General features: G+C 39.5%; 2 protein-coding genes and 1 long non-coding RNA gene across 4 annotated transcripts; 2 read left to right on the top strand and 1 right to left on the bottom strand.

Moving 5' to 3' along the window:
* Nucleotides 1-307: 307 nt before the first annotated feature.
* LOC131313652 (pentatricopeptide repeat-containing protein At5g48730, chloroplastic-like) lies at nucleotides 308-3,358 on the top strand. The gene is made up of 3 exons (XM_058342086.1): nucleotides 308-634; nucleotides 1,415-1,821; nucleotides 2,440-3,358. The coding sequence occupies exons 1-3, from the start codon at nucleotides 344-346 to the stop codon at nucleotides 3,191-3,193; spliced, it is 1,452 nt and encodes a 483-aa protein (XP_058198069.1). The 5' UTR covers nucleotides 308-343; the 3' UTR covers nucleotides 3,194-3,358.
* A 1,606-nt stretch (nucleotides 3,359-4,964) lies between these two features.
* LOC131313651 (chromatin modification-related protein EAF1 A-like) lies at nucleotides 4,965-23,170 on the top strand. 2 transcript variants are annotated; one of them, XM_058342084.1, is made up of 23 exons: nucleotides 4,965-5,331; nucleotides 7,798-8,562; nucleotides 8,671-8,725; nucleotides 8,819-8,916; nucleotides 9,021-10,410; nucleotides 10,515-10,634; nucleotides 10,835-10,990; nucleotides 12,190-12,381; nucleotides 12,569-12,649; nucleotides 13,872-13,926; nucleotides 14,015-14,520; nucleotides 14,619-14,690; nucleotides 15,171-15,228; nucleotides 15,325-15,521; nucleotides 15,623-15,676; nucleotides 15,768-15,848; nucleotides 16,188-16,325; nucleotides 16,503-16,619; nucleotides 17,481-17,581; nucleotides 17,824-18,039; nucleotides 18,144-18,492; nucleotides 20,529-22,032; nucleotides 22,678-23,170. In XM_058342084.1, the coding sequence occupies exons 2-22, from the start codon at nucleotides 8,477-8,479 to the stop codon at nucleotides 21,483-21,485; spliced, it is 5,079 nt and encodes a 1,692-aa protein (XP_058198067.1). In that variant the 5' UTR covers nucleotides 4,965-5,331; nucleotides 7,798-8,476; the 3' UTR covers nucleotides 21,486-22,032; nucleotides 22,678-23,170. The 2 variants fall into 2 exon arrangements, with proteins under 2 accessions (XP_058198067.1, XP_058198068.1); XM_058342085.1 differs by lacking the exon at nucleotides 16,503-16,619.
* Nucleotides 5,014-7,645, bottom strand: LOC131313653 (uncharacterized). The gene is made up of 2 exons (XR_009196262.1): nucleotides 6,620-7,645; nucleotides 5,014-6,433 (listed from the first exon to the last, which is right to left on the bottom strand). It is a non-coding gene; the product is annotated as an uncharacterized LOC131313653 (long non-coding RNA).

The raw sequence follows: 23,170 nt of genomic DNA, 5'->3' as shown, positions 1-23,170 counted from the left end.
CTAATGAAAAGTAGGGGATAAATGTGCAAATGGCCCTACATATTTTCCGGTGCTGTGTTTAGGCCCCGTTCCGTTTTCTTTTTAATTTTTTTTTAAATAAAGATAATTTTAAATTTAAATATAACGAAAATAAAAAATAATATTTCAATTTTTTTGCACAATTAAAAAATGTCAATGATCTATCAAACAAATTCATATTTGTATAAAAATTATTTGCATAAATATATTTTTAAGTTTGAAATTACTTTTTTTTTTTTCAAGCGGAAAATCCTAAAATTTTGTTTATTAAGAAACTGAAACGGGTCCTTACACTTTTCAGTTCCCAAGTGGCCCCAAAAGAGCAATGGCGTCCTTCTCCGTTCCCATTAATCCACTACCACCTCCGGTTAACCGTCGACCCGATGGTAAGCCGGAAATTTCACTAACAGCGAAGGAGAGAGATGAGGAAAAGAGGAGAGAGAAAGTGAACAGGAAGATAGCGTCACAGAAGGCTACATCCATGAAATTGAGAAGTGAGGCCACCAAGGCCGTCATTGGGGACAAGAGTGGGCCCAGTAATTCCAAAGAGCCCTTGCCGCTCCTCGAAAACCTTCGAGCGCATATCGCCGCCTTGCGTTGGGAGTCAGCCCTAAATGTCAGTCATTTCCCACATCCGTTCAATTTCTATTCAATTTTTTTTTTTTTTTTGCTCTGCAATTTCTATTCAATTGTGTGCGTGTAATAGCATTACTGTGTTTATATGAGCTTCCGATTTCTACACGATATGAATGTGGCAGCGAAACGGCATAATGAGAGATATAGTTCCTCAGCTATTGTTTGCTAGTTTATCTCAAGGCAATTTTGGGATTGGATAGAGGTCGTGGTTCTTTAAATTCCATTTGGCTATCTTCTAATGACGAAGAATTTGAATGTTTAAATAGTGAAACTGATCGGCATGTGCTTACTGAGGAATATGGAGCTGGAAATTATTCACTTTATTCCGAAGACACGTTTTTCAAGCGCCTAAACGGCCTAATTCTGATTATGTGAACATTGTTTTTTTGATAAATAAGAAGATGCAAAACATTAGATGACATAATTTAACTTTTCATAGGATGTAGAAGATGGTTCCGTGGAATTCAACTGGTTTTATGACTAGTAGAAGACGCACTATCCTGTCGGGGATCAATGGAAAGGGGGATCATATTCCGGACGAATCATCATGATTTCCACTTTCATAAAACCTGTTGTTTTTTCTCTATTTTTTGCCTTTGCTTTGTAATGCCTTTTCTCTTTTCCATATATCATTGTTTTCCCCGTGTTCTTGTGTTTTGTTGTGAACATATTTAAATGCTACACACTACAATGTTTCTTTATAGTTAAAATTTGACGTAAAAGAATTGCTATTCAGTTGGTGTAAGACGTTTTGTTTCAGGTTTTTGATCAATTGCGTGAGCAACTTTGGTACAGACCCGACTCTGATATATACATCAAGTTGATTGTTGTGCTTGGAAAATGCAAGCAGCCGGAGAAAGCCCATTCCCTCTTCCAAGCTATGATTAGTGAAGGCTGTGGGGTGAATCGTGAATCCTACACTGCTCTGTTATCTGCCTATAGTAGGAATGGTCTTTTTGACAAAGCATTTTCCCTCCTTGAGGAGATGAAGAACAGCCTTGATTGCAAGCCTGATGTTCACACATACTCAATCCTAATCAAGTCATGCGTGCAGGTTTCTGCATTTGACAAAGTGGATAGTTTGCTTTCTGTCATGGCATCTCAGGGAATCAAGCCCAACACAGTTACATATAGTACCCTCATTGACGCCTATGGCAAAACAAGAAAGTTAGTGTCACCGGTCCCCTTTCTTAAATAGTATTTCAAATGCCATTCTGAGTGTTGAAACAATACTGGAACTACAAATTGTAGACCTGTCCGTTTGGTCATGAAGAATGTGAAGAAACAAGAACTAAGGCCATACTGTACCCTCTTTATGGCAGGCTTTGTTCCATTAAATGAGCAGATAGTGGGAGGTGGGAATGAGTAAAAATCATTGCGTCCACCTTGGTGGTGATTCACTGTTGCTTCCCCTCCCTCCCCATCATGACCACCAAAATCACATTTTCCAGGTTGTTACTTCCTGTTTGCCACCAGTAGCAGCAGCACTTTACTTGTTTTTTAATAAGAACCTCAACTCAACAAATCTTTGTCACAATCACTTAGGTTGGCTGCATGGATCCATTACCTTGAATTGGTTAAATTGGGTCATATGCTCAATTAAGTTTAAGATAGTCTTGCTACGTGTTCTCCTTGGCTTTCCTCTGTCTTTTACGTTCCTTCACCTAGAAAGTAAATGGTTCTGCTATGCATTTCGATTACTCAATGCGTTAATGAATTTATGGCAAGAGTTACTCAAAAAGGATTTTATGCCTGTCCCTGATCCATTGTTTCCATGTTCCAAAGGTTTGCCAAGATGGAAGCAACACTGGGGGAAATGCTTCGTGAGGGGCAATGTGAGCATGATGTTTGGACCATGAACTCCACACTGAGAGCGTTTGGCAGCAGCGGCCAGATAGAAACAATGGAGAAATATTACGATAAGTTCCAGTGTGCGGGAATCCAACCCACCATCGAAACTTTCAACGTACTCCTAGACTCCTATGGGAAAGCAGGGAGTTATGAGAAATTGTGTGCCGTGATGGAATACATGCAAAAATACTATTTTTCATGGACACTAGTAACATACAACATAGTACTTGAAGCATTTGGAAGGGCAGGAAATTTGAAACAAATGGAGTTGTTGTTCAGGTCGATGCGGTCAGACAGAATAAAACCCAACTGCGTTACACTTTGTTCACTTGTAAGGGCTTACGGGAAAGCTAGGAAAGCCGAAAAAATTCTTGGTGTTTTGCATTTTATTGAGAATGCAGATGTGATGCTTGATATCGTATTTTTCAACTGCCTTGTGCATGCTTATGGGAAGATGGGATGCTTTGTGGAGATGAAAGGAGTGCTAGAGATGATGGAGAGAAAAGGTTGTAAGGCTGATGGGATCACATATAGAACCATGATCAAGGCATACAAAAAAGGTGGAATGAATAGCCATGCAAAGGAACTCAAAGGTTCTTTTGCATCAGTTCAGAAGTCCTCACCAGGGCTTGAGAGGCAAAATCTTCAACACTCAGTTTCCAGGTTTGACAGCAACCCTGCATCATAGCGTATAGCCTTTTTTTTTTGTTCAACTCTCACCTGTGTAGGTGCATTTTGAGGAAATAGATGAAAGGCGGGAATCTTGTTGAGTTCTTTGTAGTTTGTAGTTGACTAAGTAATCATGTAAAGTCTTCATTTTCCCCTCTTGAAAGATTCTTGTTTTCCCTCTTTCCATTGTTAGTTGCATTTTACACATTACGCAAAGGAGTTTCTGGAAGTCTTTGCATAATTCTTCCGCCCCCATATGTGCTGATAAAAATTCAGGGTGACCTCAAGTAGTATTGATTCTAGAATCAGACTGAAAGAACATCATGTCCTTTGTATTTTGAGATCTGCTTGCACTATGTGCTTTTTGAGTCTGTGCTTTTAGTGTGAAATTTTCATGTCTAGGTGTAGATGGCGTGATATCGCTTTGTATGTGCCGCTTGGCTTCATGAATGGAATTTCCAATGTTCAAAAAAAAGAAAGAAAATGTCCTGGTGCCACTATGAGTTGAATAACTAGGAGCTACTAAAGAGATGGGTAACTTGATTATTATAGCATGAAAGAGCTGGCCATGACCCGCGCAATACACTAAGGATGAATCTCCGCCCTTCTGTTTTCTGGTTATTTTTCTGTAGTTTGGTTCTAGATACATCGACTTCTTGGAAAGATCATAATTAGGCAATACACATTTGCATTGATGTGAAAGGGGAACGAACTAGTTCAGAACAAGATAACATTCATTCACTGCCCATGAACCTACGGGCGGGCATCTCTCGCACCAAAAGCACCGTTGTTTGCCACTACTTGAAAAAAAAAAAGATTCAAGAGTTCAGCCTTAAAAGGCGGGGGGAGATTTGCAATTTCGTTGTTTCTGGGTTGCGGTTACTGAAGAGAGAATTGGAAGAAAGTTTAATACGCTGAAATAGAACCTTGGCAAATGGCAGAGTAACTGAATTAACTAAACTTTTGGTATTGTGATCTATTGACCCTTTTTTTTTGGTTTCTCGTGAGAAAATATATTTGTTTTTTCTTTGAAGGGGAAGTTTTGGTATGATCTATCTTTGAGGATTTCAATATTTGATATATTTCCATTTGTTTTGTTAATTGGCAAGTGATAACTTGAAGATATTACGGGAGGTGCATCAATTTTCATAATAAAGTCTTATAAGTTACTCCTACAACACTTGCCTCTTGCATACAAAATTTATAATAAAAAAAAAAAACACAACAAATCCTCACATATGATTTGAGAGAGAGAGAGAGAGAGAGAGAGAGAGAGAGAGGGGCTCACCAGCCTTGAGGCTTGAATCAATAATCTCTTTGACTAAAATATGTGAGTAGGGGTGCGCTAAAGTTGGTTCACATATGCAGTTGTCAAAAAAAAAAAGTTATGAACAAAAAAGAGGAACCAATGCTTATAAATTGAACCACACCATCCATTGTGAATATTTCTCGGATATACTATGCATGCTAACCTGTATTTTTAGTTCATACCCGAGTAATTATGCACATTCTAATCAGTATTTCCGTATTGCTCTTGTAAGGCTATAACTCATGAATTGATGGAATGTGCTTGAGAACTTATCATGAAATTTTTTTTAAAAAATAAGTAAATACTTATTTTTAATTTTACAAGATATATCACTTTCTCGCGATATATCATCTTTAATTTTAAAAAATATTCACATAAATATTTATTTTAGTTTGTAGTAGAATGAAAAGTCATAGAAAAAAATCTTACCATTACGTATAATACCAATAACATAATTACGAAAAAACCTAATGGACCCAAGGCCTCTGCTTCGTTGCTTGCATGTCCAGCCCACGACTCGCAGAGGATGCATCGATTGCAGTTTTAGAGAGAGAAAAATTACACCAGGAGAGAGAAAAGAGAGTTGTAGGGAAGGAGCACGAAGACGAACCAGAATAGAAATACTCCACGCAAACTATCCGTACGTATATCATGCAACTGATCGTATAGGGGGAGAAGAGTTTGAGAAGGGACTCAATGCTTCCATGGCTGACAATTCTAGGGCTAACTCGTGTGTTCTGAACTGAGGCTCGTTGCATCAAACCAAAACCCTAGAAGAGAGAGCAGGTTTCGAGGAGGTTTCGGTGTCAGCTCCAGCTGGCAATTTTGTTTGTACTTTTGGGATTCAGGTGATTTTTTGATCCATGGTGACACGAGCCCTAGAAATTTGCTCCAAAAGTGCATTGCGTGCAAACCCTAGAATTTGGACTCTTGACTTCGTACTGAATAAAAGATGTTATTTTTGGTGCAATGGGTGCGGAGTTATGGCCAATTCGACAGTAGTATGTTTACAGTTTAATTGAGACTTGCATGCTAGTCGTGTTATTGCATGTATACTATTTGATTAGTGTGGAAGTAAATGTTGGACATTTGGGACCTTGCAAGTGACTAAAGTAGTGATTTTTAGTTGCATGCTTAGGTTTTTTGAACTTAGCTTGATCAGTTGAGTCGACCCATGTGAGTATTTGAAGGATTTAAGCGGCGGTGATGTAAAGAAAAGGGAAGAGCACAAGGGCGTAAATTGAGAAGTTCAAAATTTTACTGTTGTAACTATCCTGATGGGTTGGCATTGTTTTATGTTATTTGGCGTATTGATCTCTTATTTTTTGACTTGTCTGCGCTGAATTGATTTTGCTGCGGTTAGTTGATTGAGAATGTGTTTTGCGGGTAGTTTTGCCACTTGTACACTAGATCAACAATTAAACATTTATGTGCATCTACTACTATGTATGAGTTTTTTTTGTTTTTTTGCAACATTGTATATATCAACGGGGATTAGTGGGGGTGTTAGAGTTAGCACAGGAAGGTCCAGAGGCTATCCATAGCCCTAGCCCCCAAATCCCTGCCCCCCTGGGACTCGAATCCTGGTCACCACTAGGGGAGGGAGATGAACAACCAACTTCACTAGAAGTGGTTCTCTACTATGTGAGTTAATCTTATTTGTTTTGTTTCATTGTTGTGTTTTGCCTACTTTTACCAAGTACTTGTCGCCCCATAATAAACAACTCAACTTTGTTCGGAAGCTAGTTTCCTAGTATTAAATTATATTAATTACTTTCCTCTATGCACAATTCAGTGGTTGGACCAATACATCGACATTTTGGCGCAGATCTTAGGAGACAACCTAGGTTCCTAGTTAACAGCTTAGGTAACCTCTAGAGGTGCCTTCTAGGGTCGTCTAGGTTTTTGTGAGTTGTCACTGCAGTGGCAGCTTGAAACCGAGCTTCCATTCTATAATGACCAATGTTCTAAAAGTCGCTCGGCGCTAGTCGGGCGGTCGGCCACCTTCGAGCGATTAATCGGCAATTAATCGGTGCATATTAATTAGTAATCAGCGATTAATCGTTAATCGGACCTAATCGAATAGGCCCCGCCAGCTATTAATCAATCGCCAATTAATTCCTTGTTTTAGAATACTGATAATGACATTTCCATTTATGAATCAACAACAAGGTGCAAACATTTTTTGAGGTTTAATCTAAATAAGCATGCGACACACCCGATGAAGATGGCCCTGTAAGCCTCAGATAATTTCTTTTGCTTGAGAACGTTCTCCTATTTTGCGGAATTAGCAAGATCTTTTTTTAGGTGACCTATTTTAGAATTTTTTGGGCTGACATCCATAGTGTTGAGAAGTTTAGATCGTGACATGGATACTGTCTTCATTGGATAGTCTATGCTTTTCAGATTATTGGCCCTTTACTCTTGCTCGTAATATATTTCTCATTTCTATGTTCCTGAGTGCTTTGTTCTTCTTGGAAATTTTTTCCTTTATTCTATACGAATTAACTGTATTGCCATACTTAGTTAAATATGCATGCTTTATGAATACTTGAATAGAAAGAGCTGTTCTGATCTTATTTTACCAGTAGCTAATGGCACCTTAGGCACGTTACCATGGGTCCATGACAGCGTCGCATTAAAAGTTCTCCGTAATGTACTTTTTCCTTTTCATATTTTTGCTGGAGTATTATTCTGTCTCAGAATATTAAGCTGTTATGCTCACATAGCTTTGGATGCTCATGTGCATATGGTACTCCAAGGCTTAGTAGCAGGATCCTTCTAAAATGGGTGCGCTCCCAAGACAGGAGCTCGAATTGGCGCTTCCAAGATGGGAGCTTATTGGGCGGTTAAGGCAACTATTCTCTCATACTCTTAAGGGAGTTATGACATTGTGAAAATAAAAATATGAAAATCTTATCACTCAAGAAGTTCTGCAAATTGAAAATATCTAACTTCCTATAAGTACCCTTTAAGATCGTGAAAATTCTCATAAGTAATCACTTTTCCTTCAATGGTTAAGTATATAAAGATACTTTTTATAGGTGTTTATATGAAATCTATATACACTCCTTAGGCGCTCCCAATCTTAGGAGCTTCTAGGTGCCTCCGCTCCCCCGCACCCGGACCCGCACCCGCACCCGCTCCCGCTCCCGCTCCTGCTTCCGCTTCGTGCTACTAAGCTCCAAGGAGAACTAGTACTTTAATATCTTATGCGTTTTTCCGTTATCTATAGTCCAGGGTTGGTTGAGTAGAAATTTTCTATTGCCTTTTTAAATATTTCTGTACTTAAAAAAGTACACGTGTATGTATAGGTGTTAGATGAAGATGGGTGATCCTTTGCAGGACTCTACCCATTGCATGGGGGAGCATTGCTAAATAGCCCGAGCATCAGGATGATTTGAATTTTCAACTGTGGACTGCTATGTTTTTTATCACGTTGTAATATTCCTGATGCACGTTGATTGGTTCATGGCAGCTGTAAGTGGTTGTTAGGCCTAAGCTCCGAATACCGTGCTAGCCCCTGAAAAGATTGCAGTTGGTTATATTTCAAGAAGTTTACTTTTATGTTTTTGTACTAATGTTGGTTTTGCATACATTTTCATTTTTGCACCTTGGGGTTTTTTTTTTAGAAAATAAGGCCTGTACGATGTTATGTGCATTTTACTGCTATTAGTCTTATCTCTGTGTTCAAACGTGCAGACTTTTGTTGTAGGAGAATCAATTTGTTCTCTGGATGTCATCATAATGAGATGTTCAATTCATTTGTCAATGCATTTTAAGGAAGGACAAATAGTAGCTTAGCCTTCAAATTTGAGTGGTAATATCATTTTCTAGTGCTCTTATGATCTCATTTGTCTTGATCATCCTTCCTGTGTGAACTTGATAGTAGTCATGAAACAATGAGAGTGGGACATTTGTTTGGATCAAAAGGAAGGCACGCATGGATGCAGCTTAGAATCTCCTTTTCTAGTCAATGCTGAGGTTGTTTACATGGGAAGTTTTGTTGACCATGGAGTTGGAATTGGCACTACCTCTCCTCGGCGAGCAGCAATTGAAAAGGTTCAAGCGGAGCTTAGGTAATACTACTTTATACAACAACTATAGAACTGCTGCTTTGTTTTTTGCTATTTGTTTACTTATTGTTGTCGATATAAATGAGCAAGTGCGGTGATTGTGGATAACAGGCAGGAGAATGATGTGATTGAGGAAAGGAGAAGAGAACTGGAATTTCTGGAGAAAGTATGGAAATTTACCCCTATTGTTTTGTGGTTTTCATACGGATCTGGCACCATCTTAAAGATTTTCAAGTGATCAAATGTTTCTTTTCAACAGGGTGGCAATCCTTTGGACTTCAGATTGAGGAATGCTGCTTCTGTTAGGGTCGAATCTACTTCGTTGAACGATCAGCCTCCTGAACAGTTTGTGACTAGGTTTCCTCTTTTCCTTTGGTCACTTTATTTGGTCACTGATGATCCTGTCAGTTCCATTGTTTCCCCTGTTGTAGACTGGCTAATGTTCTATTTTGGTACCACAGTGAAGCCGAAGGTTGTTTTGCATTGGCTGCTTCACCACATGGGGACTCTCTTGAAAGTAGCGGTAGACCAGGGGCTCCTACAGTTTGTGAGCCCATTTGTGCAGATAATCTCCTGTTATTTGATCATGAAAGCAATTTTTTTGAAGGTGAAACAAACTCTTTGCATCCTACCCGGAGTAACATTCCTTCATCAGAAGAACAGTTGAATGAGAGTCAAGATGCTTGCCTCCCCAAAGGTCGAAAATATAAGCGAAGAAACATGTCACGACCAAATCGCCGTGCTGCTCGATCGGTTCCATCTCGAGGTGGTCCAAAGGATGGGAAGCGGTTATTGCTTTGTACGAACAACAAGGATCACCAGAATGATTCTTCGAATTGCAATTCGAATCCAAGCAGGAGTATAGCTCTTGAGGTCTTACCTTCTGATGGTCAAGTAGATGTGGTGTTGGATAATGTACCGGCCCTGGGATTGGCAATTGGACTTACCAAAGTTGGTCTGAGTGAACCCCCGTGTGACTTCAATTCTTCTAAAAGTATGCAGGGTAAGCTGCATAGTCAACACACACAAGTTGATGCTGAAGAAACTTCTACAGCAAAAACTGAAGATCAAACTACTTCTGCTCAACGAAATGGGTTTAGAGATGATAAGGGAGCTAGAGAAAGCATAACAGATAAAGGTGAAAAGAATAGTGCTGCATTCAGCACAAAGGGTTTAGACTCAGAGTCCTCGTGCACCCAAACTAGCCATAGCTTTGATGCAAATAACGGTAGTGACCTGTGTAACCATTTAAGACATGTTGATTCTAATGGAAATACTAAGGAACAAACCTTCGTGTTTGAGGAGACACCACATGTGGAAGGTGATGAAATGTTGAACGATTGTAATGAGAAAGAAGCAGATGGCATCGAAAGTTATGCCTCAATTAATGTTGAACATAGTTCTGTTAATCAGAGCCACCAAAGTAATCGTTCAATTATCAGAGCTGAGAAACAACTACATGGAAATGGTTCTGACACGCAAAATGAGGTTAAATGCCAAATGAGTTTTGGGGGGATGGAAATAGATGGCAGCACTGCATCAGAGACAGACAGAAAACCTGGAAATTCATTGGGTGATAATTTAACTCCTGAAAAGGAAAATGATCGCTTGGGTAGATTTAAGAGCTCAATGGATTACTCTGTTCGTGATAGTTTCAACACCCAGAAGGAAAAACCTTGTGATAGACATCAGAGTTCTATGAATCCCGGCATGCCTGAGTTAATGGAGACGACAGTGTCTCTAAGGGGTTCCGCTGATTCTTCTGAGCTACAAATTTGTGCTGAAACCCAGTCAAAGTTGGCAAACAAGGCACATGAAGACTCTATTTTAGAGGAAGCTCAGATCATAGAGGTCATTTTCTTGATTTTCTTTGTGATATTAATTCTTCAACCGTGAAGCAACTTTGGTTGCTGTCATCATTAGGCTCCTAAAGCCTTACACAATTTGCTATATAGGCAAATCGCAAAAGGATTGCTGAGTTATCTGCTGGTACCTTGGTCTCGAAAAATCATCAGACATCTCAGTGGGAAATTGTACTTGAAGAAATGGCATGGCTAGCAAATGATTTTGCGCAGGTTTGTTTTCTCAACCTACCGTAGAGTTTTTGCCACCGGATTTGACATAATTGTTTCCTTGGTTGTTTATTTGAATACGATTTCTGTTTCGTACCTGATACATTAATCCATACTTGTCACAGAACTCAGTTTTTTTGGGCAAACTATTTTGGTTACTATTGTCCTGCCTTTCTAATTAGCAATAATATATCTTGTAACAGGAGCGTCTATGGAAGATTACTGCTGCTGCTCAACTAGGTCATCAAATTGCTTCAACATCTCAATTAAGATTTGAAGAACAAAATTTAGATTGGAAGCAAAAAAAAGTGGCTCGCTCCTTAGCAAAAGCTATCATAGAATTTTGGCATTCAGCACAGGTACTTCTGAATAGTAATGTCCTGGTACTTGTCCGTAAAACTTGCAAGCATTTTTTGCATGATTAAGCAGGGTCGGTGGGAATGATTTCGCTGAGAAAATGATCATAAAATCTACACGGTACTGGCCCTTTACTATGCCATTATTCTGTGGTTGATGGTTTGTTTGATTTCATACCAGGATCATAGCGTTTCTTGGTTGCTTTTATCACACAAGTTCATCTGATTCAGTTACTGATACTGGAAGTGGTTTAATGTTTGTAATCTTACCCTTCACGATTTACATTTGGGTTTATCATAACAGGTACCTTCTCATTGGCTGAGTTGTCTTAAATTTATGGGGCAATTTTCTGCCAACCAAGCCAATCATTCAAAATGTAATTGGTACTCAATGATTACAACATAAAGTACTGGAGAAGATAGAGTAGTCATCCTGCGGGAAGAATGATACGCAGATGTATTATTTTCACCTGAAGTTGTTTTCTGTGAACCCTTTTTTCCTTTGATCCATCTAGTTTTAATATGTTCGGATTTCTGATCCCATGTAGACTTTTTTAAACCTGCTCCACATCTGCATAAAATAGTACCGTTTTGAGGTCTTGATAAAATTTAGACATCATCCTGCTATCCTTTGTCTAACAATTGCTACTGCTTTCCTATGAACCAAATACTCGAAAGTTTAATTTGCCAACATCAGGATAAGGCAACATTGCACTAGCATGCCTTTGCAGCTCTGCCTTTTCAGTTATTGCTAATCATTGTTCCACTGACCTAAAATATCTCAGGGGTGGTTGGTGAAGCATTTTTAAGGTATTGCATGAAGTGGTAGATGTGACACTATTCTTTAGGCAACACATGATATTTCTAAATCAAAGTTCTTCCATTCTAGTAACTGGAAAATGCTCTGGGATATTTGAGTTCGTTATTATAGTGTCCTATACTCCTTTGTATATGGATAGCCACTTACCAGGGACTCGTCTTCTAAACTTGATCTGGGTGTTCATTTGACGTGTCAGCGGCTGCTGTGTTCTGGAGAAATTGCCCCCTTTTGTGGCTAATTTAAATTATTAGTTTGGTAATTATTTTGTCTCGCCGTGAACCATAGTTTTCTTCTTATGGGAAGGAGATTTGTATTTTGAAGATGGTGTAAATTTCTGAGTCATTTTTATAACTAAAATGCTGTATGTGGTGGTGGTGGCCAGGAGATGAGCAAAGAGGTAGAGCTGCAATGTCGTGGAATAGATTTTACTTGTGCTGTTCAAGGATATGCAGTAAGGTTTCTGAGGTACAATAACTCTCTTATCCTGATCGGCCTAGCTGAAGCACCACCGACGCCTGACCGGGCATCTGATTTGGGAATTAAGGAAATGTCATCGGAGGATCACTTTACAGAAGTATGGACCGACACTTTCTACTTTTGCCTACTTGGTTAAATCATCAAATTTCCGTCTCTCTGCCTCTCATGAGTTGATTAACTGTTTCACAATGTCTGGATTTGATACATTGAATACAATTTTGTGCACCTTTTTCTATACCTGTCTTTTTCGTTTTGTAGTTGGACATTGAAGTTTGTTCTTTCAGGAAAACCTCTTTTACGTGGTGCCCTCTGGTGCAATGGAAACTTACAGAAAATTGATAGAATTCCAGTTAGCAGAAGTTGAGGTAACATGTTTCTCACTGCTTTGTTGGTTATAGAATAAGTATTATACACAAAGTGATGAAACTATCATCTTATGTATATTTCCATTGGTCCTAAATCCTTATTAATCTCTCCCTACCTCCATGTCAAGGTAGGGTTCTGTGATATAGCTTTTCAATTGTGACATCCCTTTTTTTGTGCAAGTCGTACCACCATAGTGTGTTTGACTTTTTCATGAACAACTTTGATTTGTGGAGAAGCAACTCAAGTCTTTGAGGGTTAAATGTCTGTTTGTGGTGGGATTTTTTTTTCTGTACTCTGTTCCTTTTCAGTAGCTCCCTTTGCTCATTGTTGGACGCAATAATGCTCTCTCTCTCTCTCTCTCTCTCTCTCTCTGTTCCTATAATTGAATCTTAATCCTCCCTAATCTCTCTTGAAAAAGTGGAGTTGGTGCAGAATGCTCCTAGAGGGGGTGAATAGGCAAATCGCAAAACATTATTGGAATTGAAAATTGTTATTTGTTTATGGAGTCCAGTATCAGGTACAATGGTGATTAACAATTCAATAGTCCACGAAAAAACATACCGGGACAAGTGCGTTGGGTTTTCTGTGGAAACCCCATGAGACAATATCTGAAGGGATGAAAATTACTGCCTAATTACTATTTTACTAGTGTTGGATAAAAAAGTCACCGGACTACAGATATTGTATTACGAACCTCTCATTTATCCAACGTCCACCACAAAGGCTCCTGAGCTTGATCACCACTCCTCGTGGCTGTGGCTACATTAGCCCCTTAATTCAACAAGGCTGGTAGGGAGGCAAAAGTGTCTTCGAAGGCTTTTTGGAAACTCAATAAAATTCTAGCTCATAATAATGTTCATTACATCACTTGGCTAGATCGCACATGAATGTAACGGATTCATGAACAAAAGTTCTTTGGTTCCGAGTAGGTAAGAAAACGCTGTAGGTTTCTCGTCCCTCATTTTTCTCTTCTTTAAAACCCCATGCCATTCAATATTTATCAACAAAAAAAAAAAAAAACCCCATGCCATTCAAAACCATAACCATGATTCTATAAGTAAAACCTAGAAATGCAAAAAGGTTCTCTGATTATGCAAAAAAAAAAAACTATTTCTGCTGGTTGCTTTTTGTTTATGGAATCTTTTGAACTTTTAGTATTCTTCCCCTCATTGCTTTACGTTACATATAAGAAATTTTTCTCCTTCCCTCTCTTTTCCTTAGAAAACTGGAGGTAGCGTCCATGAGGAAGCAGATACTTCCTATGTTGCTGCAGAAGGTATTGATCAGATCTGTTTGGCAACCTTGAGCTTTATTCCAACTTCCTTGTATCTAATATTTTTAGCTACACCATTTTGGATCACAAGATAATGCATACGACGAGGATGAAGGTGAAACAAGAAACTATTATTTGCCCGGAGGCTTTGAGGGTAAAAAGCCATCAAAGTTTGCCGAGAAGAAAAGGAAAAACTTGACAAAATCATGTGCTGGGAGATCATACGATCTGGGAACTGATCCGCCATTCACCCAATGCATGGAAACTAAAGTTGGGTCTCAACACTTACTAATGGGAAAACAGCCTGCCAACGGTCTTACTGTTGGTTCAATTCCAACAAAACGTATGCGGACTCCTTCCAGGCTGAGGGTTTTATGTCCTTTTAGCACTGGCACTTCTGGGGGTGCTCAGGGTCCAAACAAGACAGATGCTTCCAGTGGTGATACTAATTTTTTTCAGGATGACCCGGAAATCTTGCATTGTTGGTCCCAGAACCAAAATGATCTGGAAGTTGAGTCTGGGGGTGACTTCAAAACGGAATCACCATTTCACTCCACGGAAGTATCAAAACCTAAAAAAAAGAAGGCAAAGCATCTGGTATTGGCTTTCATTTCCAACTAATGCTGACTTCCTTGTCCTTGGAAATTAATATTGACTTTCATCGGCATTTTATTTTCATCCTTGTTATTTTCCAGGGTTCCATATTTGAGCAGAGATGGAAGCTTGATAACGATTTCTTCCCTCATAATGATTTTAGAAATGAGCAGGTAATAATGTTATTTTTGTTATGGAACGTAGTATCTTAGTGTAACATTGCTTTGAATATTTGACTCGCTATTTAGATCTTCTGAACTAGAGGAATTTAGCAAGGTGAAGAGTGATAGCTCTATAACTTGCTGCTTATTGGTCATGTGGCCCTAGAGCCAATTAACCTAGGTTTAGATTTGTTTCAGAGTTTCATCTTTTTTTTCGGCAGCGCAATGCATTTTCAAAAGTTCATGGATAACAATCCTTTTAGTGTTGTTATTGTGGTTTGCTCCCTAGGCTTAAGATAACTAGCCTAATTGCGTACAATTTCCTTATTCTTTTTCCTAGATGTCTGTCATTTAGGTTCTCATTATTGCAATAGCTTGATTGGTGTTCTGTTCCACTATCATCAACTTCAGCAGCCAAACAGGGCTGTTATCCTTTAGCATTTATTCTGTAGAATTGTCATGAATGTTCTCATCTGTCCTTTTCCAATGCAGAGGGATCATTCAAAAAGTAGATTGGACAATTATCACCTTGAGTCTAATGGAAGCGTTGGTAAAGATCTTTTCCATCAATATCTACTGTTGTCCAATGTCTTCCTTATTCCTTGTTCGTTGTCCTTTGTCACATATTTGTCCGTGTTATTCGCAGGTTTATTTGGCCAACACATCACTAAGAAACCAAAGATGATGAGGCAACCACTAGAAAATTTGTTTGACAATAACAGCCTAATGTCTGGGTCAATTTCTTCTCCATTGGCTTCCCAGATGAGTAATGTGTCCGTTCCCAATAAGCTCATTAAAATCCTTGCTGGCAGGGGTCAGGGAAGGAAAGCAAAGGTTTTTAAGGTACATGTGAAAACGATTTAGTTGGCAATTGTGATTTCTTCTATTCCATCATCCCTGCTTACTGTGAAAAGTGAGTTTTTGACTTTTTTCAATGTTTGCAGATGCCTGCTGGGCAGCCAGGGCCGGGAAGTCCATGGTCACTTTTGGAAGACCAGGTCAATAGTTTCTTTTTCATCCCTTTATTCGTAATCCTTTTATGTTGCTTGAGATGTCTTGTCCTGAAATGTATTGGTTTTGGAAATGAAGGCCCTTGTTGTCCTTGTACATGATATGGGTCCATATTGGGAGCTTGTTAGTGATGCATTCAACAGTGCTTTGCTATTCAAGGTAATTCTACATGCCCTTACTGTCTTTGATGCCGTCTTTTTGGGGCTGTAGACCAGCTTTAGGCCGTGAGAAAATTGTTAATTGTAATTGCCTTTTTTTTTTTCTTGGTATTCTTGTATCAGTTTTGCTAACCCCTCCGCCCACTAGGCAGAGGATAATAAACAAATAACTCCAAACAAGTTTGGATATCAATACATATTTTACGGATATAAATACACTTTCACAAATATCAATGCATTTTTCACAGATATCAATACACTTTTTACCTATTATCCTCCACCCTAAGGGCGGAGGTTAGCATTTTCCTTCTTGTATTACCTGTTTTTTCAACACTTGCAGCGTATATTCCGCAATCCCAAAGAATGCATGGAGCGCCATAAAATTTTAATGGACAGAACTGCTGGTGACTGGGCTGATAGTGCTGAGGATTCAATATCTTCTCAACCTTATCCATCTACCTTACCTGGCATTCCTAAGGTAATATTCTTTACTTGTTCCTTTATTCTTGGTACAAGAACTCCCTCTCCCTTTCTATCAAATCAAACACTGAACCAGTTATTGTTATATTTACTTTTTGGCAAAAATGTGCCATTCCTGTTTTTTCTGAGGTTCTTTTAACTGCTTTGTTGGCTGTTGGTGCTGCATGTCATACAGGGCAGTGCCAGACAGCTGTTCCAATGCTTGCAGGGTCCAATGGAAGCAGATATGATCAAAACCCATTTTCAGAAAATTATAACGATTTCACAAAAGCTGCTTTGCCGTATTGCAGAGGTGTATTTCTGTTCTAAAAGTTGGATATTTGAAGAAACAAATTGTGTCGTCACCTCAAAAGTGGTGTCTCAGCATTTTTCACACTTGCGCTAATTCTCAATTTTATCTTTAGATTGATCATTATATAAGGTCTCAATCTACATTGCACCTCTGTCCATGTATTTTATCAAAGTTCTGTTATTTCTATATTCCATCTTCCCCTTTTTTGGGCCCATGTGATTAAATTTAGAGCTTACTATGCCCAGTTGTTGGCAGAATTGTGTTGTTTGCTACCTTAATAGTAGTTGATCAACTCTTTGATGTCGTTTTCTCTAACAACTAGTGAACCCTATATTTGTGGATGTTAATTGAATCCTTAATTTGGGCCTCAGCCCAAATTGGGTTACTAAATTATTGTCTTAGTTGTGTGCAAGGATTGATGTCTGAAGTAATGATGCCGATTTTAAGATGACTGGAACTGAAGTTGAATAAATTTTCATGCAACATACGTAAATTCTTCATAACTCTAAAAACGTCTAAGCTGTATGCTTCCATGCCAGGCATTTCAGTGGTGCAGTCATCCTGACCCTAACTTAGAGTCCCATTTATTTCCTTGGGCAGCATGTATTGTATTGAGATTAGCTATATTGAGAAGGTTCCTTCCATGGACATACAAAAGTTTTCAAAGGCTTGGGTAGAATATGTAGTATAAATAGAACAAACAATATTAGGTCAACTTGTTAAAGATGTCACGACAGGGTGAAAATAATTGAATTAGAGTCAGAAAGCTACCTCTTAAGCTTTCTATTGTCATGCATCTGACTTGCAGGTTTCGAATTTATTCCTTATGCTAATACTCTCTTCTTTTTGTAATTTCCGCAGAATGATTACCAGGATGCAGAGCCTATACAGCCACACAACTCTCATACAGCTGCTCTTTCCCAAGTTTGTCCTAATAACCTGAACGGAGGGGCTCCACTCATGTAAGTTTTGGTGGTGCTGTGCTTTATAGTGCGTTCTATGAGCCCTAGGGGACAGCTCAGCAGCTTAGGTTGCGGTCCCTTGATAAAGTTAACTCAAGTTCAAGTCTTCTTAAATTACGAGTTAAAATGTTATCTTTACATAGTAAACCAAACCATTTATTCATTCTCACAAGGAATTCTTCAATTGATATTCATGTTTCCTTACATTTAAGTTTTTTTATCTTCCAAATGTTTCAATGAAGGCCTCTTGATCTCTGTGATACAACTGCATCAAGCCCCGATATTCTCTCCCTTGGATACCAAGGTTCTCAGGCTAGTGGTTTACCAATATCAAATCAGAGCACTGTTGCATCTGTGCTTCCTGCTTCTGGTGCAATTTACTCCTCACAAGGATCCTCAAACATGGTTGATGGTAGTAACTTTTCACCTCCTTATGGTCCGCTCAACGCCTTGGTTAGGTAATATGATTTTTTGTAGCTCAAGAGTTAAGATTATGGTATTATCCACATTATCAGGTTCTGATTTTGTTTTCAATCATGATTTGGCACTCTAACTCACTTAGGGATGGTAGATATGGCATTCTTAGATCAGCGTCCTTTTCTATTGATGAGCATCGGGGAAAGGAGCAATATAATCACATGTCTGGAAGAAACATTCACCACTCTGGCCTGTCTGTTGATGGGGCTCCTCCTGGAACTGATTGTGGTATTCGCATGTTGTCTGGTGGAGATATTATGGGCATTGCAAGGCCTGGGTTTCAGGGAAATTTCCCATCGGCAATACTGAACTCTGGGAGAATGCTTTCTTCCAGTGCAGAAGCAATGCCGAGCCAAGTTAATTTGCACTCTGGAGTTGGTTCTGCTCAAGGGAACTTAATGTTGAGACCTCAGGATGCTCTAAATATGATGACGGTAAGTTATCGATTATTTTCCGTTTCTAGACCAGGCAAGTGCCACAGAAAGCCTTTTATTGTCACCGGTGATCAAATTTTCGTTTAGTTTCACTCGAAATAGAGGATGTGTTTTGGTTTGTTGGCCTACTGAAGGGAATCAGGGGTTAGATCTCGAAATTCTGGTGCTTCGGTTGAAACAGTGTAGTTTGTGGTGATTTGTTCATAAGTGCAATTTCCTTCGAGGACAATCACTATGTTGGCACATGCTACCGACTTTTGAAACTTGGAATATTACTTGTTATGCTGTGGAATGATGCTTCTATTGAATTAAGTGTGGTAATCAAACCCAATATCTCTAGTTCTATGAACTAGTGCCTTATGCATTGGGTCATTGCTCATGTATTATCAAATATGCATTTGCATAGGCATGAAACCAGAGATGCATGTCCAGTTTATATGTAAGCCTAACACACACGCACATCATAGTTTATGTTCCCACATGTTTTCTCCGTCTCCATCTTGTTTCCAGTCGTTTCTGTCTTTGGTCTGACCCAAACGACCCATTGAAATGAAATTTTGAGCCTTGATTGTCACCTTTAAGTTCTATATGGTTTTGAATTCAGATGTCGGGCCAGTAAAGTATGTTGATTGGCTGGCTTTGCAGTGCTTTGATTGGTAGAAGCCACTCACTTTTCCCTGAATACTTGTACTTTTTTAGGTTTCGGAAGCATAATATTCTTATATCTAAAGCCTTTGAGTATTCTAAGTTCCTAAAAGAGCTAAGTAGAGATCTACTGAAGGGGCCCATGTCACAGACTCACAAGTCAGAATCAATCGTGAAAGTCTCATCAACTCTCGGGGCTGGGGTTTTCTTATGTTAGTACTGACTTTTGTCATTTGGAAATAAGCACCGACTTGAAAACATTGATTAAGCTTTTTGAGTTTTTGCGACAAGATGATTTCTCACGACAAGAAACATTGTGCATATGAGCATTCAGGCCCATCTCCAACAACAAACATTGAGAAGATCAACATTTTCCCGCTTCGTGTTTACCCTTTCGTGGTTAACTGTATGACACAAACCATAACTGTGGAATACGCCTCGTAGTTCAGACAAATTCTGAGGTTCACTTCATAGAGTCCCATTCATTCGAATATGGGAGCGACTCTCTGTCATATCCAGTTCCTCATTCTCCGCCACAAGCCTTGTCATCAAGTTCTTAGCCAGCATAAGAATAGCCGTTTCCATCCGATGAAATGTCTTTAATTCCCCACCCTAGGAGCTGATTGACTCTGTTCGACCAATAACTTGATGACCCGGCTTGTGGCAGAGAATGAGGGGCTGGATATGAATGAGAGTTGCTCCCATATTCGAATGAATGGGACTTGCTTTTTGGATTACACTCACCTTTTGGTACCGGACAACATGGTTAAAGACGACGGTCAGTTTGTATGTATTGGCAAGTGAGTGGGAGAGAATTGGCCTTCATAAATAGATTACTAGGGGAATATTTATTTTAGATGCCATTTATTCTGGTGGACTAACAAGCGCTACAAATTGTAATGCATTCAACTGGATGGAGATTCAAATTATTCCCATTTTGTGTTCTGGAAGGAAAAGGGTTACAGATGATAGGATATTTTTCCAGCCTTTTGCCTGGTTAATGTTCTACTTTAGTGAAGTGGTTGTTATGCGTGATAATAATGCATAATGAGGATGAGTGGATGATATTGGATGTGCTTCTTGGGATGGTTATGTTCCACAACTCCAGACCATTCTTTCCACTCATAGCTACTGCTATACTTTGATTGTTTGCTTGTAACTCCAATACCTTATTTTCATCGAGTAAATGAATCTTAACGTTGACTAGTTTCTTAAATAATTGTCTAGGTGAGAAAAAAATGATTGTACATACATTATATTCCTTCTCTACATCTTGTTCACTCCCAAAACTGGTGACAACTTCATGCAAGATTAAGGATGTACTTCCAAAAAAATTGTACATATTCTGTACTTTACTTTCTTTGATAACATCATTTCATTTGGTTATATAGCCTGTCCAGAATCCAGAGCATATGGTATTGCCAGAGCTTCAGATGCAGGCCACAAAAGAAAACAGCCAAGGAGCAGTTCCTCCTTTTGGTGGGTTGAGTTCTGCTTTCTCCAATCAGACATCCTTTCCACCTGTACGGACATATCCAATCCATCAGCAGCAGCAACATCAAACCTCCCCACCACAGTCCCATGTGATCAGTAATCCTCATCTTCAAGCACTAAATCACGCCAGCACCCAGCATCAAGCATATGCAATTCACCTTGCAACGGAGAGGCAATTGCGGCAGCAGCGTTTACTCCAGCAACATCAACAGTTTACCGCATCCAATGCTCTGATGCCACATGCACATCCACCACAGCCCCAACTGCAAGGTAGTTACCAGGGTCAACCTCAAACTACTTCTGCAACCATATCACTGCCTCTGGCTCAAACTTCCTCAACGAGTCCCATGTCACAGCAAAAGCTTCACATGACGCCGCATGGGCTGAACAAGAACCCTCGAACTGGTGGTAGTGGGTTGACCAAGTACATGGGGAAGCAAAGGCAACCTCAGCAACAGTCGTTTCAACAATCTCGAAGGAACCACCCCCGGCACCAGCACCAGCAACAGTCACAGTCTCAACAGCAAGCTAAAATTTTGAAGGGTGTAGGAAGAGGGAACATGGTAATGCATCAGAACCTCCCAAATGATTTCTCGTCTCCGGATGGCTTTTCTGCCACTCCTTATGGCCAATCAGCTGAGAAAGCAGAACAAGTCCTACATTTGGTGCAAAGTCAGGGATTATACCCGGGGTCACGAGTACATCCTGTTCAACCATCTAAACCTTTAGGGCCACCTCATTTTTCAAACCAGTCCCGACCACAGCAAAAAATGCATTCTGGCCAAGCAATCATCAAACCACCAGAAGCTATAGCCACACCAAAAGTCAATGAATCAAACTCAACCAATTGTTGAACAAGCACTTCAACAAAATTACGAAGTGAATTCTGACCCACCAAGCAAGTTCCTGGCAGATCAAGCTGACCAACTGTTGAGCAACTTATCTGAGATGAGTAAAACAACACAAAAGCCTCAGGACACGATAGATAAAGCTACTGTAATTCCAGTTGTTTCGTCTTCGGATGCTCAATGGCGATCACCGGATCAAATGTATGGTTGCGGTGTGTCAGATCCAGCAGTGCATTTAGCTTCTGTTAGGGGTCCGCCTTTGACAAATTGTGTTGGGACTGAAGGACTACGGTCAGCCAAGGGCAAGAGTAGGAGCAGCCATCACATAGTTTTCCCCGGCAACAACAGGAGCAGCAGCAGCAGCAACAATCAGTGCAACAACAGCTGCCACCGCAGCAGCAGACACAGCAGCTTCAATTAGGGCAATAGCAGTTTGTACATAAACATCCACTAACTCTAAGCTGGAATAAAGCACTTACCATGCAGCTATTCCTGGGAAGCTAATCCTGCCCAGATTGGGTCGGCATGCCCATGTAACAGCTGTTGTGTACAGGTAACTTTATGGTCCCACACCCACCCTACTTACGCACAGATTTCATCACATTGATTTTGCTGATGTGATGGGGACAGGTTTTATTGGTTCCAAGTCATATCACAGACCTTTTCAATATTTACATTTGCTTTTTGTACATATATGCGGCAATATTCTTGCGGAAATGATTTTTGCATTTCACTTATAGACACTACAAAATTTGCCGTGCTTTGAAAGATGTTTTGTTTGCTATTTTAAGCACTACAAGGCAGATTTCGTTGCGCATCTATAAGAAAGTGGAGTGCAAAAATCATCTCTATTCATGGTATCATCTAAGATTCTAAACCATATTAGAGCTTCTTGCTTGGGCAAAAGAAGGGAGACTTTTGGAACTTGCAAATTATTCCTTGACAATGGGATTTTGGCATGTGTATTATTGCTTTGTTGAAGCTCCTGTGGCATCATGGTTGTTTTGTCGCACTTACTACGCTAGCTTTGTAATTATCAGACAATGTTCGCAAATCTCTTTTTTTTTTTTCTCTCTCTCTTTCTAAGAAGAGATGCATTTTTTGGTATCACTGCATGTACTTGTCTCTTTAGGGTTGGCATATTTCTTTCTTATGCATTGCAGTGAAGTGGCTAATTTTGAATGGCTGTTCTGTGCAGATGAAATTATATCACCCTCCATGGAATTGTAAGATGAAAGAGGCCGTGATATTGCAGGTAGTTATAATTTCTTGCAGGAATGCTACCGGCAGGGTATGAGGTTTTTTGGTATTATGTATATTACTGTGACCTAGAACCTCAGGAAGATAGATACCGAACATAGTTACGTGTACAGACGACTGTCATTTTGTGTGACCCTTTATCTTATTTCTTTTTAGACTTTTCTGTAGTGGGTATCCTTGCTCAGAGTGGAGAGGCCTTATTTCTTGGTGCCTCTATAGATTAGCTCCTGTATTATTTTTCCTTGGGATTTAAGGTGTAACAATCATCGTTGTCGAAAGAGCCTTTGGGTAGTTTTTTTTTTTTTTTGATCGGCCCTTTGGCTAATTCTGTGAATTCAAGTTTTCTGGTGTTTACCTTTTGTCCATGTAAAACAATTTTCATTCGCCAGTGCCATGGCCGCCTGGGCATTTCTTGTGATTCATTTCTGTTA

The sequence above is a fragment of the Rhododendron vialii genome, chromosome 13a (assembly GCF_030253575.1).
Source record: "Rhododendron vialii isolate Sample 1 chromosome 13a, ASM3025357v1".
Taxonomy (NCBI): domain Eukaryota; kingdom Viridiplantae; phylum Streptophyta; class Magnoliopsida; order Ericales; family Ericaceae; genus Rhododendron; species Rhododendron vialii.
Note: the sequence above shows the minus strand (reverse complement) of the source record. Positions and strands in the feature narration are given on the sequence as shown.